The sequence below is a fragment of the Asterias rubens genome, chromosome 17 (genome assembly GCF_902459465.1).
Source record: "Asterias rubens chromosome 17, eAstRub1.3, whole genome shotgun sequence".
NCBI classification, from domain to species: domain Eukaryota; kingdom Metazoa; phylum Echinodermata; class Asteroidea; order Forcipulatida; family Asteriidae; genus Asterias; species Asterias rubens.
The window spans coordinates 1,636,709-1,652,478 of record NC_047078.1 but is presented as its reverse complement, the minus strand read 5'-3'; the positions used below and the strand labels follow the sequence as shown (position 1 = coordinate 1,652,478).

The following is a 15,770-nucleotide window of genomic DNA, read 5'->3' as shown; positions in this document are numbered from 1 at the left end:
AAAAAAAAAAAGAAAAAAAAACGAAGAAAAAAAAAAACGATGGTAAAAGTACATAATACTTGAAGCCAACTAAGTGACCCTTCAAATGGTATGCTATTTGCTGGGATATATTTAATTGCAAGGCAGAAAAATAATGAGTGTTTGTTAATTTCCCATATCATGGGGGACAAATTCCTCTAATGAACAACTTTGGTCTCCCACTGTGTGAACAACCAATGACAGATACAAACAAAAAACATTACCTTTTATTAAAGTAATAATAATATCAACAATAATGACAAACACGAAATCGGTTTTATAAAAACCGTCGCAGAAAATCACACACGCCAAACACATCGTTTTTCACTTCAAAACAAAGCAGAAAGGTAGTCTAATATTAATCTTGAAGGCAGCAAACTGCTGTCAACTTATAAAAGATTGTTCCCTTAAAATCATTTGCAATACTCTTTTCACACATAAGGTCACTGTTAAGGTGGAAAATGGCTAAAATTAATTGCACGACAAAATTAAGTTTATATATTGCAAAGGAAAACAAATAATGGTGAAAACAAATTCCATAATCAGAGAATGAGCTAATCAGAAGACTGAAAGATTTGTTTGTTTTCAGGGAACTCTCTACAGAATCAGGGGGAGTTGACAGCTCTGCTTTTTGTTGCCTATAAAGAAACACTTTATAGACGGTTCCAAATCAATATAAAGCCGGCCTCAGGTCGACCTTGCGTCAACAAAAAAACATTCAGCAACTGACTTTTCAGGATCACACTGTGCCTGAGCCAAGACCATCGGGAACTTTTCAGACTGCGATTATTTACGACCTCAGCGTAACTGCGACGATTTTAAGACAATCTGATACAGTCGCTGCTCGAAAAAAATTAACAGTCGCAAGAGTAGAACATTTTCAACTTGTATGGCGTGATCCCGACGGTTGGGAATCAATCGCAGGCACACCATTTCTCAGTTGCGGCCTGAGCATATTTTTTCCTGCGCGTTGCTTTCGGTTTGTTGCGGGCGCAAGAAAATCGTAGGTCGACCTGAGGCCGGCTTAAGAAGCTAACTGAATGAGATAGGATTACACTAATACAGGATAATCCCAATTTAAGACCAATTTAAGAGCCGACTCCGCGGTAGTACAGTTAATTACGATCCTATAAAGCTAAAGTAGTAGTCCCAGCCAATTTTCTATACCTTCCGCCCAAGTAGTAGTTAAAAAGCAGAACAGTTCTTTTCAGAAATGAGAAGTCTCCCGAACATCCGATAAATCTACTACGCGATAGTAGAATATAGAAAGACAGTTCTCTAAAACACAAACTCTACCCGGCAAGTAGATACACACATGGTGTTACCGCAAACCCCATATTGATACCTCACCATGCAATGCCTCAATTCCTATCCAATCAATTATACAAGTCCAACTTGCAATATAAATCTATATCATGTTTGTGAAAACTTTTGCCCACTTTACAAGCACTGTGCATTTGTGCACACTCTAACGCCATCACATCATATAAAAGATAAACTCTGTAAACATATTAATCTTTATTTAAATATCTATACATTCATGAATCAAACATGTACACCACTTCTCCCCTTTTGCGGTCGTAACCATTAACTGTTTCGGTTGAATAAGATTTGAACATTTTCTGGTACAATGACATGCTTGATCACAAATTACCACTTACATTAAGTTTGAATTCCTCAGACTGTCGAGATAGTTACTATGTCACATGATTAGGGCAAGCTTTTGCTTTGGCTACGTAAGAGACGGTGAACACCCATACATGATTCTGAATGGATGTGTATGTCACATTAATACCAGGGTTTGCTCATCTGGAGGCTGCTATACAAAAGCTTGCCCGAACCATGTGACATAGCAACTGTCTCTGTAGTCTGATGAATTCAAATGTAAGCGGTTCATTGTGACTAAGCGAGTCATTGAACCAGACATTATTCAAATCCAACTCGCAGTTGCCTATCAGCTTAATGATCGAAACAGTTTTTGGCTACACACCATATTTTATGTTTAAAGATTGTTTTATATGGAAGAGAAGAATGATCACCTCTTACAATGTATTCTTGTCATATGTATTTATCAATGTAAAAAATTGTTATTACTGGGTTTTGTTGTCAAGAGGTAAGCCTATAATATATTTATATTGTTACTAGATATTCTTGTAAATATTTGTTCTGACCGTATTTGACAATAATCTGAAAGGGTCACATTTTTCTTTGAATTTTAATAAGAACGAGGAATAATAAAAACAAATAATGTCCATAGAAAATTTGGGCTGATCCGAGTTGACTAATTGTCACCACAGGAGGGGGGCTCATCCAACTCAGACCCAAAAGTACCTTTCTGTAATGTCACCACAAGAGGGGGGCTATTCATCCCACCCCCCTCACAAACAAAGTACTTTTCTGTTATGTCTGTTCAGGTTTCTGAACATCAGCTCCGTTGAGCTCAGCATCCATGTCTCGTACCCGGACTGGTTTAATGCCATTATGGATCTCCTGTAGTGTAATCTCCATCTGTTGAATAGAGAGACGATATTATTATAGTCTGGCGAAGAAATAAATAATTCAAATATATCACAAATTCAAAGAAAGCAAAACTCTAGCAACAAAAATTCTTAATTGCCTTTGAGAACGACAGCTTAGACTAATTCAAACCCTCATTATGACACTGGACACCTTTGGTTATTGTCAAAGACCAGTCTTCTCACGTGGTGTATCTCATCATCTGCATAAAATAACAAACCTGTGAAAATTTAGAAGTAATGAAAGAAAATACACCCTGGTCACACGAAGTTGTGTGCATTAAGATGCCTGAATGATATGATGCTGGGGGCATAATGTGATGCAATTACAGAGTTTCCCCAACATAAACTTAAGTATCCACTCACCTTTTTCATGAGGTCGATACATAAACCCAAAATTTCCCGCCATCTCTCCATCTCGAGTTCATGATAATATAACTGCTTCTCAAGTAATGACGTCCACTGTTCTTTTGATTTAGGAAAATCTCTATCGGAAAGATGAAGACAACATCGTTGAATAAAAACCACTGACAATACATTTATATAGCGCCTAATCTATGCTTGTAAAATGCTCTATAAGGCTCTTCACAAAAGCTCAAAAAGCATTTATATTCACAGGTATACTAAATGAATAACATAAGCATAGAAAAGTTTTTAACGATTCCTGTAAGTGGCGGCTTTCCGCTGTTGGATATCAATAAATAAATAATTTAAAAAAAAAAAAAAAAAAAAAAAAAAAGGAGGCCTACACAGGAATAAAAACATTAAAAATTTAAAAATAAAACAATTACAGATGTATCAGAAGGAACTTACTTTAACTTTTCTGAAAACTGAGTAGATGCGAAATCTGGAGACGGCGAAACAGCTAGCTGTTCTAATGATTGCAGTTGTAGAAATAAGGACACGTTAACGATGGACAGAAATGTTAAGCTGCCAACGAGAAAACAAAAGTTGCTTATTAAGAATCTTTTTAAATTATTGGTTTGTTGGATTATTCAAAAAACATTTCAAACATCACAGCAAAACACCAAATTGTATTTGAATTACAATTATTACAATAGATATGTTAAAAATATAAATGTATATAAATCACACAAAGGCCACAATAGACCTACGATAAAAACACGGAACACCAAGAAAATTTTTTTAAAATTACTACTATGAAAAAGATCTGAAAAATCTGGGAAAAAAAGATACAAACAAGACAGTGGGAAACTGTTGGGTGACGCGAGGAGCAAGATCGGGTGAGCGACTAGACTTGACCAGAGCCTTGACGTAGCTCTCAAATTAATCGTTCTCTTTAAGACACTGGACACTATTGGTAATTGTCAAAGACCAGTCTTCTCACTTGGTGTATCTCAACATATGCATAAAATAACAAACCTGTGAAAGTTTGAGCTCAATCGGTCATCGAAGTTGCGAGACAATAATATAAGAAAAAACACCCTTGTCACACGAAGTTGTGTGCTTTCAGATGCTTGATTTCGAGACCTCAAAATCTAATTCCGAGGTCTCAAAATCAAACTCGTGGAAATTTACTTCTTTCCCGAAAACTCCTCCTTTTCAGAGGGAGCCATTTCTCACAATGTTTTATACTACCAACCTCTCCCCATTAACTTGTTACCAAGTAAGGTTTTGGTGCTAATATCTATTTTGAGTAATTACAAATAGCGTCCACTGCCTTTAAATGTGCGTACAATCTTTAATATCTACTTGGGTAGGTTCACAGATCGATATTTCTACTCAAACAATTAATGACAATGACACCTGTCTTAGTGAGAGGCACTGCACGATGCAACTGATGACACCATTTTGTTATTTTAAACTCCTTATTAGCTGGATTTCCTTTTACTTACAATATACAAATAAGCAGCATAACGCTCTTAGAATCCATCCGTTCCAGGGAGTTCAAATATCTGGAAAGTGAGTCTGAAAAAGAGGGAAAATTCACCTGTAAATTTCATGAATGTTATAAATTTTATGTTAAAATTCAAAGTAATGATATTGTCCTGAAGTGATAATAATTGGACAGAGCGCGTTAATAAAAAAAAAGTAGGATTTGAAAATATGGAAGGTGGAGATACAATACATAGGCCTGAATAACAATAATATCGATAATAAGGCCGTGTCCGAAACGACGACTTCAGCTACAGCTACGTCTAGATCAGCGCGTCTACCAGTGTTGAAGAATAGGCAGACGCGCGCGATCTAGCCGTAGCTGTAGCCGAAGTCGCCGTTTCGGACACAGCCTAACATTAACAACAACCTTCTAATCATATTGGGCCTGTACCATACAATGCACATAATCACCTAACATATTGTTCCTTAAAAGTAATCATATAATCAAAAGAACACAGAAAATAGCAAAAAAGCATCTGTAATATTACAAAAGATGAAGAAATCTCAGAAGGGTGTTAATAATGGGTACAAATGGGTAATAAAGCACAAGAAAATTAAAAAAATAATAAAATTAAACAATACATCATGGCAAAGCAGATACATGTACATATACATGAATATAAAACAATACAACATTGCAAAGAAAAGGTTTGTGGTCACACCATGTAAATAGTAGGAATTGAAATTCTAAAATGGTGGAGAAACAATCAACTTACATGTAGGTTTGCAGAAATCAAATAATTGTGTACCATTAAACATTACTAAAGAATGTCATTATCTAGAAAAATGGATTAGTAAAATTGTTGACCCTTTCTGTATGCACTTGTATACTTTCCAGAGTCTTGTGGTTAAAGGCAGTGGACACTATTGGTAATAACTCAAACAAATTATTACCATAAAACCTTTCTTGATTACGAGTAATGGGAAGAGGTTGATAGTATAAAACATTGTGAGAAACGGCTCCCTCTGAAGTGATGTACTTTTCGAGAAAGACGTAGTTTTTCACGAATTTGATTTCGAGACCTCAGATTTGGAATTTGAGGTCTCGAAATCAAGCATCTGAAAGCACACAACTTTGTGTGACAAGGGTGTTTTTTCCTTTCATTATTATCTCGCAACTTCGACGACCGATTGAGCTCAAATTTTCATAGGTTTGTTATTTTATGCATATGTTGAGATACACCAACTGTGAAGACTAGTCTTTGACAATTACCAATAGTGTCCACTGCCTTTAAACAAAAAATTCACAGGCATATAACTTAGTAGGCACGACCCTGCTGACATTGCTATGGAATGGGAGACTTTAAGGCGCTAGGTGGCAGCAGACTTACCAGGTACATTTCCATTGTTTTATGTAGTTCTGAGCGTGCGCACATAACCGAGAACAATGGATTTTACCTGGTAAGTCTGCTGCCACCAAGCGTCCCAAAAGTCTCCCATTGCAAAGGTTGTGGGTTCGGAACCCACCAAAGTAATATGCCTGTGATTTTGTTTTCCACAGTATACAGTGCTATCGATGTAAGGGTAAGACAAATATTAACATTCAAACAATCAAATAAGAAACAGTAGGACTTTCTCTCTCCTTCTCAGCATTTCAGTATTGCACCAGCAGTTAAAGACCTGCTTGAACGAAAATGTCAAGTCGTGAACTTTGCTGAATTCCATTTAAAATGTTTTCAATGAATAAGGAAATCGAGTTATATGATTATAAATAGATTTTGATTGTGTAAAAAAACAATCATTTTGAATACCCTTATCCAGTGCTTTTCTGAGAGATTTGCGAAAAGCCCCGTTACGTAATCACTCTTAAAACGTCATAGTTGGGAGCTCCAATTTGTAAAGCCGCTTTGTTGCAGCGTGGAGGTATAACAAAGCAAACTCCCACAAATGACGTCAGCGGCATTGTCCTTTGGCGCGCGCTCTCAACGGCAGAAGTGTTTTTAGTTTTTCAAAACCTTTAGGTTGGGGCCTGATTTTTTAATCGATAATTACGAAAAACTCAGAAGTGTAAACATATCAAAATTACATTAAAATGGTCAACAAGTGCATTATAAACAAGTCTAAATACTATTTCCGTTAAAAACATTCCGCTCAGGTAGCTGTTTAAAGGGTACAACCAGGCATGCAAACAAGAGGAAAAGACAAAATGTCAATGATTTTGTAAAGTACTTTTCAATTTTGAATGGTAAAACTGAAAATCAAAAAAGAGGTAAATCAGCTGATCCGAGGAAAAGTTGCATGCCTGTCTTAAAGGGTCTGTGTACTTTTTGTGGGGCAAAAAACACATGTCCACAGATTTACATTAAAATTACACAGTTTGAAGATAATGATAGTAGAAAGCTTCCCTGAAAATATTACGTGCTGAGGTGCTGTAGTTTTTGAGAAATGAGTAAAACAATGTCATGAAAATAATTTTTGTCTCGGTGATCGTGAGATGAAAATTATTGTAGCCTTCAAAAATGTATTTTCATTGTTTTACTCATTTCTCAAAAACTACAGCACCTCAGCAACTAATATTTTAAGGTATGCTTTCTACTATCATTATCTTCAAACGGTGTAAGTTTAATGTAAATCTGTGACATTGTGTTTTGTGTTACAAAAAGTACCCAAATAATTTAGTACACTAGAGGGTGCTATTCCCACAACCCTGTTTGCCGAAAACAAGCCATGAGTTTAGTCAGATGAGTTACTCAGTTACAACCAAGAACAGACTCAAAAGATCAAACAATTTGTGACGTACTTGTATTTTGAGTGACGTTTGAGACGGACGGCATCCTACTGAGTGGTCTGAGTTGCTCTTCTCGCTCCTCCATCTTTGCTCCGATCTTCCTCTTCCTTGACTTCTTTGTCTTCTTGGTTACCGTGGCGACCGGCGTCCTCGTCTCAGCATTACTTAGGTGTTTCTTAACATACGCATCTAGATGGAGAAATGGGATAGCAATAAGTAAAGTGCTGTCACCCGGACACTTTAGTCGTTCCTGGGTTGTTATAACAATAATAAAATTTATTGACTTTATATTGCGCCCATTCCTTGAAATGTAAACAAGCGCATAACAAAGAATTAGACAATGTTTAAAAAGCTAACAACTGGTAAAAGCAAGAAAATACCACAATCCCCCCAAAATGCAAGTACAAGACCCTTACAGGACTTGCCAAACAGTAAAAATGCATTGACAGTAGATACAACAGTAAAAATGCATTGACATAAAGACAGTAGATACACAATGTACAACAGTAAAAATGCATTGACAGTAGATACAACAGTAAAAATGCATTGACATAAAGACAGTAGATACAACAGTAAAAATGCATTGACATAAAGACAGTAGACGGTAAAAATGCATTGATATAAAGACAGTAGACGGTAAAAATGCATTGACATAAAGACAGTAGATACTACAGTAAAAATGCATTGATATAAAGACAGTAGATACAACAGTAAAAATGCATTGATATAAAGACAGTAGACGGTAAAAATGCATTGACATAAAGACAGTAGATACCACAGTAAAAATGCATCGACATAAAGACAGTAGATACAACAGTAAAAATGCATTGACATAAAGACAGTAGATAAAACAGTAAAAATGCATTGATATAAAGACAGTAGATACTACAGTAAAAATGCATTGATATAAAGACAGTAGATACTACAGTAAAAATGCATTGATATAAAGACAGTAGATACTACAGTAAAAATGCATTGATATAAAGACAGTAGATACAACAGTAAAAATGCATTGACATAAAGACAGTAGATACTACAGTAAAAATGCATTGACATAAAGACATTAGATACAACAGTAAAAATGCATTGACATAAAGACAGTAGATACTACAGTAAAAATGCATTGATATAAAGACAGTATATACAACAGTAAAAATGCATTGATATAAAGACAGTAGACGGTAAAAATGCATTGACATAAAGACAGTAGATACTACAGTAAAAATGCATCGACATAAGACAGTAGATACAACAGTAAAAATGCATTAGACAGTAGATACAACAGTATCTCCTTGTGAACTCAGCCCGTGGCTGACCTATCCCAATTCACACATTCCAGCGGTGGAAATAGCAAGACTTACCGAGTTCTACATGTTTTTCTTTGACACCGCTGTCCGCACTCTTTTCAATAAATCCTTTGATAATACCCCAAGCCGACTTCTTGTAGATCAAATGTGCATTCACTCTGAAAAAAAAACAACATAATAATCGGTTTTATACACTGAATATTAAGCACCTTTGGTTTGAGTCCCAGTCGTGACACTTATCCATTACTGCTGCATCCTTTGGATGGGACTTAAAAAAGTTGGTCCTGTGTGTTGTGTAAGGCATGTAAAAGAACCCAGTGCGCTTATCGAACAGAGAAAGGTTTGCCCTGGTGTTCTTGGTATAATTCGAATGTAGTTCCATGTCCCTTTTACATAGGTAACACTGTATACTCGGCACCTTGAGCATAACTGTGTGACAGATACGATCCCGATATAAGAAACCACTATTATCATTATATCATCAGCCATATACATGTATAACAGTCATTCATGCACGGCCATGTTTACCTGACGTGACAGCTGGTACTCGACACCCTGGTTATCACCATCCTGGCTTCAGTGTAGAAGTAATCAGCGTATAGGATACCTTTCTGACACACCTCGATCGTGACGACGGAGCTGTGGCCCGGCCGACTCCAATTCTTGTGCAGAATCTGTGGATACAAATAATGAACATTTTATAGCGCAAAATTACAGTGAAGTGGCAAAGCACTTTTGGAACATCAAGAGTGAAAAACCAGGACTGTTAAAAACTCAATTACAGGGAAAAAAGGGAACTACAAAATGCATACAATTAAAAATATAAGTTATTTCACCCAAAAATATGTCTTCAAAATTGACTAAAATTGTTCTAGAAGGGAGCTTTCTTTGTTACTATTTTTGGGGGAAAGAATTTCAGAGTTCAGGAGATGCAACGGCCCATAATAGACTGTGCAAGTCTCGCGAGAAATTGAACTTCCGGCACCATTGTGGTCCCAACCTTATGGAGTTTTACGTTGGAGAGATTTTGTTTCGGCCATTATTTTAGTTTAACGTACCTTATGACCATAAAAATTACATATGTTCTTGAAAATGTAATACTAATTAACAACATATATAAAAGTACAAATAAATTCAACAAAATAGCAGAGAAAAACAGATATTTAAACTTGACCTCAGGTCGTGTTACTTGTTACAAACTCAGAATTTGTGCCCATCTCCAATCACAAAACTTAAGCAGAAGCTTATCTTGGTCGCGCCGGGTGGAAAGCCTTTTCATTGGTCGCTTAAGCAGCGGTTTCCTCTTTAAACTGCGTCACGCGTTAATCTAACACCCTCGCGACTATCGTGCGTCCACGCATAAACCAACTTTTAGTAGTTCCACATTCGGGCGTAGATTTACAACGGGGGTTTCAAAAAAATTAAGATCAAATAAACATCTTAGTCCCAGAGTTTTACTTTTGTCTATACATAAACTAAAACCCTATTAATTGTATATTTGTTTTAAAAACTAAAACTAATTTAAACAAGCTGTAATGATTTTGCGTTGTTGTTCAGATTCGGCATAAAGATCAATTTAAAGCAAAGATTTTATTTAATAAAAAATAAGTTCTTCGTTTGTGGTGATTTCTCGCTCCAGTGAGCGCGAGACTTGTAAAGTCTATATGTAGATGTAACATGGTTTGGCGGTGGCTGGAAATGTAAAAGTCAAATCAACCCGTGACGGCAAGGACGCAGTATGACACTAGGTTCTTACATAGTGCTTTATCACAGCACTCCTTATTTTGTCCGGCAAGGTATATGAAGCTACGTTTTGAAATATGAGACCTATTCTTTTGTCACCATATCATGGTTTACAAGGTTTACTTATCTCTGCACTTGCTTTTCTAAAAATGTAATATTTTGGAGTTCCCAGTTCATACTTCCAGCGACAGGGCACTCTAGTGTTAAGCAATAGCCATTATTGGCACTCACCTGTCGCTCTTCCACGCCAACCGTCTTAAAGCTGTTAAGGTGTAAGAAATAACTCACTTTCCGGACGTCAGTGTCTTCGTCCTCTTTCTGCCAGGCACCGATAACGATATCTTTGGGTTTAAAAATCAGCAACATTTTAAAAAATAATTAATATCGTTGAAATTTCAATAATAGTTTTAAGCACAGTCGGAACTTTTTAATGTACAGAATGAGAAAGTACATGTCTTGCACATTAGGACCCGTTAAAACGTGCAAGTTTGTTTCCTTCATGCTTTAAAGCATTGTGCGTAGGACCAAAGTGGTCCCAGGAATGTTTGAATATGCATGAGACTTGCACGATCTATTTGGAAAAAAAACAAATGGTGTATGTGCCTGGTCTTTGTAATGATTTTGTATGTAGACCTGTCGCTGAGTCAGTTTCTTTTCAATAAGCAATGTTTCTTAAGCGGATTTGTTACAACGCTGATTTTTTTACGCAGAGTTTTTTTTGTAACAGCGGATTTCAATTTCACGAAACGGGGAAAACACGCAGAAGGGTTGCATGCCTGTAGATAACAATTGAAATAACTTACCTGTGTGTTTTCTGTGGATGAGAAAGTTCCTGTAGAAGGGATGCTCTTGAGAGTACAAAGCAGCAACAAAGTCGTCCACGGTTACCTTGAAGTAAGAGTTCATGTACTCCTTAGCATCTAGAGACTTGGTCTCCAGCGACGCCACCTCTCCTGATATCAAGATTTAAGTACAGATCAGAGCCCAATTTCATTAAGCTGTGAAGGGTTTGGGTATTTTGTTACGAGACAAAACAAAACTTCCACAGATTAACAATATAGGACCACGTTGCCTTGGATCGGTCGAGTTGGTCTTTGAAAAGCGTTCTGTAACCATTTGTTATAAAATGCATATGGGTAGAAAGATGTTTAAAAAGTAGAATACAATGATCCAACATGTCCAAACACATTTGCCTCGAAATTGCGTGGTTTTTCTTTTACGTTGCGAACTAACACGGGCGGCCATTTATGGGAGTCAAAAATTTGACTCCCATAAATGGTCGACCGTGTTTGCGACGAGGTAAGAGGAAAACCGTGGATGATAATTCTACTTTTGAAATATCTTTCCAACTATATACATTTTATAACAAACGGTTACAAACGCTTTTCAAAGACCAACTCGACCGATCCATGGCAATGTGTTCCTTCAAAGGCAGTGGACACAATTGATAACTACTCAAAATAATTATTATCATAAAACCTTTCTTGATTACGAGTAATGGGGAGAGGTTTATAGTATAAAACACTGTGAGAACAGCTCCCTCTGAAGTGACGTCGTTTTTGAGAAAGAAGTAATTTTCCACGAATTTGATTTCGACTACCTCAAATTTAGAATTATGAAGTCTTGAAATCAAGCATCTGAAAGCACACAACTTCGCGAGACCATGGTTCAACAAGGGTGTTTTTTGTTTCATTAATATCTCGCAAATTCAGCAACCAATTGAGCTCAAATTTTCACAGGTTTGTTATTTCATGCATTTGTTGAGATACACCAACTGTGAAGACTAGCCTTTGACAATAACCATTAGTGTCCTGTGTCTTTAAACTTGACACAGTTTAAAGATAATATTAATCGAAAGCTTCCCTGAAAATATTACTTGTGGGGGTGCTGTAGACTTTGAGAAATGAGTAAAATGATTTTTATCTCAGTGAGATGCAAATTATTTTATCATATGTACATCTGACTAGACTCTCCTGAAAACATTGCTCAGTGATTTTCATTTTGTTTTCTCCGAAACTTGACAATTAATGACGCTGAAACTTCTACCTAAGTTAATTAAATTGGGTACGTCTTCATGCACAGTGAGTCGGGATTCATGTCACGGCCAAAACCTTGATCTACAAAAGGTATCAAAACCCTTTCAGCAGAAAAGTCTGCTCAGCAACTTGAAATGACCTGGTACCAGTTGCAGCAATGGTAACTGAATGGTGTCTGGCTGGTAACTTATTTTTACTAAGCAAAAACTGTTTTGTGCTAAGCAAGTTTTTGTGCCCTGCTCTGGCTTTATTACCTTCCTCATCCAGTGCCTTAGCAGCCTCCAGTGAACTTTCAACTTTGACCTCTTGCTTGACCACTTCCTCTTGACCTTTGACATCGGGTCCCTTGTCGCCTTCTAACTCGGATGGGTCTTCGCTATCATGCTGTGTGAACATGGTGAATGAAGTTTGTAAAAGTAATGAGTAACACTTTGTACACAATTTTGTTCCTACAACCCATGATGAGCAAGCTGTTTTCTATTTCATTAAAATGTTATCAAAAATACTAGGCAACAAGTCAGAAGACTAAAAATATTCAATTACACCAAAAATAAGTGATGTTATTTTAATTAGAATTAATTAGAGATAAAACATTAGGCATTTACAACTAAAATAACTACAAAAAAACGATAGACAAGATATGAAAAGAGATGAGCTAAAAAAACTATACACAGTTAGTGGAGGCTGAATTTAAAAGGCTAACCATACAAGAAATGGATGACTGCTTATAACTGAACAAATGGCCGAGTCTCTAGATTGACATCATTGATCTTTTATAATTAATGACAGGTGGTTGATTGCAAAAAAAAGAAATTTGCATAAATTTACTTTTTAATGAGTTTGGCTTCATGCTATTCACATGACACCAACCAACAAGTGAATTACTATGTTAGATTGTAAATTCAAACGACCATGTTTGAGTATAATTTCAGCCAAGCTTGGAACATCAACAAACTTCAAGCGATTGTTAAGAAACTTGAACGACCATGTTTGGTTATGATTTCAACCAAGCTCGGAACATCGTCATACTTCCAGCTTCCATTGATTGTCAAGGGTGCCTGCTGCTTCAAAATAAAACTATATTACTAAAAATCTATTAGTTTTGTATCACGTGATATTGTAAATTTGAACGTCCATGTTTGGTTATGATTTCAACCAAGCTCGGAACATCGTCATACTTCCAGCTTCCATTGATTGTCAAAGATGGCAGGCTGCATCATTGACCAAATATAAATATTACTAAAGATCTATTAGTTTTTTGCCACACGTACAAAGCGAGATGTAAGACCGAAATCGAACGACCATGTTTGGGTATGATTTCAACCATGCACAGATCATTATCAAACTTCAAGCAATTGTCAAGCAACTTGAACGTCTATTTTTGGGTATGATTTCAGCGCAGATCATCGACACACTTCCAGCGATTGTCAAAGGTGGCAGGCTGCACCATTGACCAAATATAATTATTACTAAAGATCTGTTTAGTTTTGTAAAAACCCATTGACCTATACTTGACCTACACAGTCTACAACACCCTTTCAGTGCTCTAAAGGTATGAGTCAGAAAAATCGCCCACACAGGCTGCTCTAAACAGGGCAAAGTTCACAATTGTACATGGATAGACAATGCCGGCTTTGTCTCTTTGTTTACTCTGTTGCCTAGTTGTAAATTAACAAAAATAACCAGTCTCAAATTAGACGATGAGACCTAACAATATATCAGCATTGGATAACGGACAATGAAGGAAGCAAAATATGGATCATTTTCTAATCAAGAATAGCCGCAAAGAATCAAAAACGACAATCATAAATAAACTGGACATTGGATAACGGACATGGATATCAGACAACGGACATTAGATAACAGACAATGAAGGAAGCTAAAAATGGGTACATCTCAACAAGAATAGCATTAAACACATAAAAATAAACACGCTGGTACAAATATAAAACAGTTTCTAAAAACTCCTGAATGGCTGTACAAAGATAATGAAAGACGAACATCATCGGCCAGCCAAGTGGGCCTAATTGCATAAAACCATTTTGAGATTACGTTGACACATTACTAGGGCACTGTTTGATCCCAGTGCTGAACAATCTCGCTGCGCCAGTTTTTTTTTCTTCAACAGAGTACCTTGCTCGAACAGCTTATTTCATAAACCAATCAGCAACTGAAACAACAATTAATCTTCACTGCACATGGTAGGTTACAAAGCACTTTTAATGCTTAGCAAAATAAAGTATCCACTTAGCAGCTTTGAGAGCGTTCCTTACCTCACCATCTTCTTCTTCTTCTTCATCTTCCTCGTCCCCATCTTCCAACTCTTCGTCTTCCTCATCGTTCCCTTCCGTCCCCTGGCTCTTTGATTCCTCATCCAAATCATTCCCCTCGTTCTCCGTTCCGTCTGACATGTGATGCGGGAGAACGTAGTCCTCTGGAAGGTCATCTGCCCCAAGACCCAAATTGTTGCCGTAGTTACTGTGGACTCTGGTCCAGTACTCATCAGACGGCATTTTCTAATAACAAAATAAAAATATATATTTGGTTTGCGGTAACACCATGTGTGCATCTACTTGCCAGGTAGAGTTGTTCTTAGAGAACTAAAAAGAGAACTAAATAAAAATAATAATAAGCGCATTTCATAACTGAAAGAATTACCAATGCGCTTTACAAAAAACAAAAGGCAAATAGCAACAAATTAATAATAAATGATACTAGGCAAATAAAGGGATTAAACTGAACATAGGCAATAGAAAACAAATTGGTCTTGAGCTGAGATTTGAAAGCAGGCAGAGAGAATATTTATAGACCTTTCTATTAAGCCTACTTTCTAGTGCAACGCCACAACCCAAGTTTTTGTCATCTGAGGTTGGAAAACTATAGAAAGCCATAATTGCAGTCTAACACAAAATGTACCTTGTAGGAAAATACTGAATGTTGAAGCGCCACTGAATGAAAAATATGGGCACTATTTAAGAAGCCTCTATTATTATTATTTAAAGGGTGGCTGCAGTTTTTTTTTTTTTTCATTTAAACGATTAAACATGACTTTTTAAACCTGAAATATTTTTTTATTTTTTTTATTAAATGCGCAAGTATGAGATTAGGGGAACCCACCCCAACGCTAAATAGGAATCTTCATTTGCATAAACGTGACGTCATGTCGGTAGGGACCAGACTCTTTTTGCCGACGATATGTTTGAATTCCCGGCGTGACGACGATGGTAGGGGGGGCAGTAACAATCCACAAAAGGGGGGGGGGGCATGACTTATTCGTTAATTACGCAAGTCAGATATGTCAGGGATTAACAAAACACATGTTATTAATGTTCAATACATATATCAGAAATAAATGACAGCAAAATTAACTGTTTTATTTGAATTCACTGCAGCATCCCTTTAAGACAGAATGAGGACAGCAAATGCTGCCATGGCTCGACTACCAGACTTTCAAGTCGTGAGTTTACTGGCTCAATATAATACAATACAATAATCTTTATTTGATTCCAAAAAGGGTAATTCA

The 15,770-nt window shown here is 36.6% G+C and overlaps 1 protein-coding gene across 4 annotated transcripts in view; it reads right to left on the bottom strand.

The window, feature by feature from the left end:
* Positions 1-1,859: 1,859 nt before the first annotated feature.
* The window catches only part of LOC117301388 (protein Aster-B-like), a 44,103-nt gene continuing 30,192 nt past the window's right edge, over positions 1,860-15,770 (bottom strand). For all 4 annotated transcript variants that reach the window (XM_033785335.1, XM_033785336.1, XM_033785337.1 and 1 more), the window contains 11 exons: positions 14,521-14,763; positions 12,502-12,631; positions 11,015-11,164; positions 10,443-10,552; positions 8,997-9,142; positions 8,523-8,626; positions 7,174-7,350; positions 4,391-4,463; positions 3,348-3,464; positions 2,901-3,021; positions 1,860-2,526 (listed from right to left, as the gene is read on the bottom strand). In XM_033785335.1, the coding sequence (XP_033641226.1) occupies positions 2,419-2,526; positions 2,901-3,021; positions 3,348-3,464; positions 4,391-4,463; positions 7,174-7,350; positions 8,523-8,626; positions 8,997-9,142; positions 10,443-10,552; positions 11,015-11,164; positions 12,502-12,631; positions 14,521-14,763 (1,479 nt within the window). In that variant the 3' untranslated portion in view covers positions 1,860-2,418. The remainder of the gene's footprint in view (positions 2,527-2,900; positions 3,022-3,347; positions 3,465-4,390; positions 4,464-7,173; positions 7,351-8,522; positions 8,627-8,996; positions 9,143-10,442; positions 10,553-11,014; positions 11,165-12,501; positions 12,632-14,520; positions 14,764-15,770) is intronic.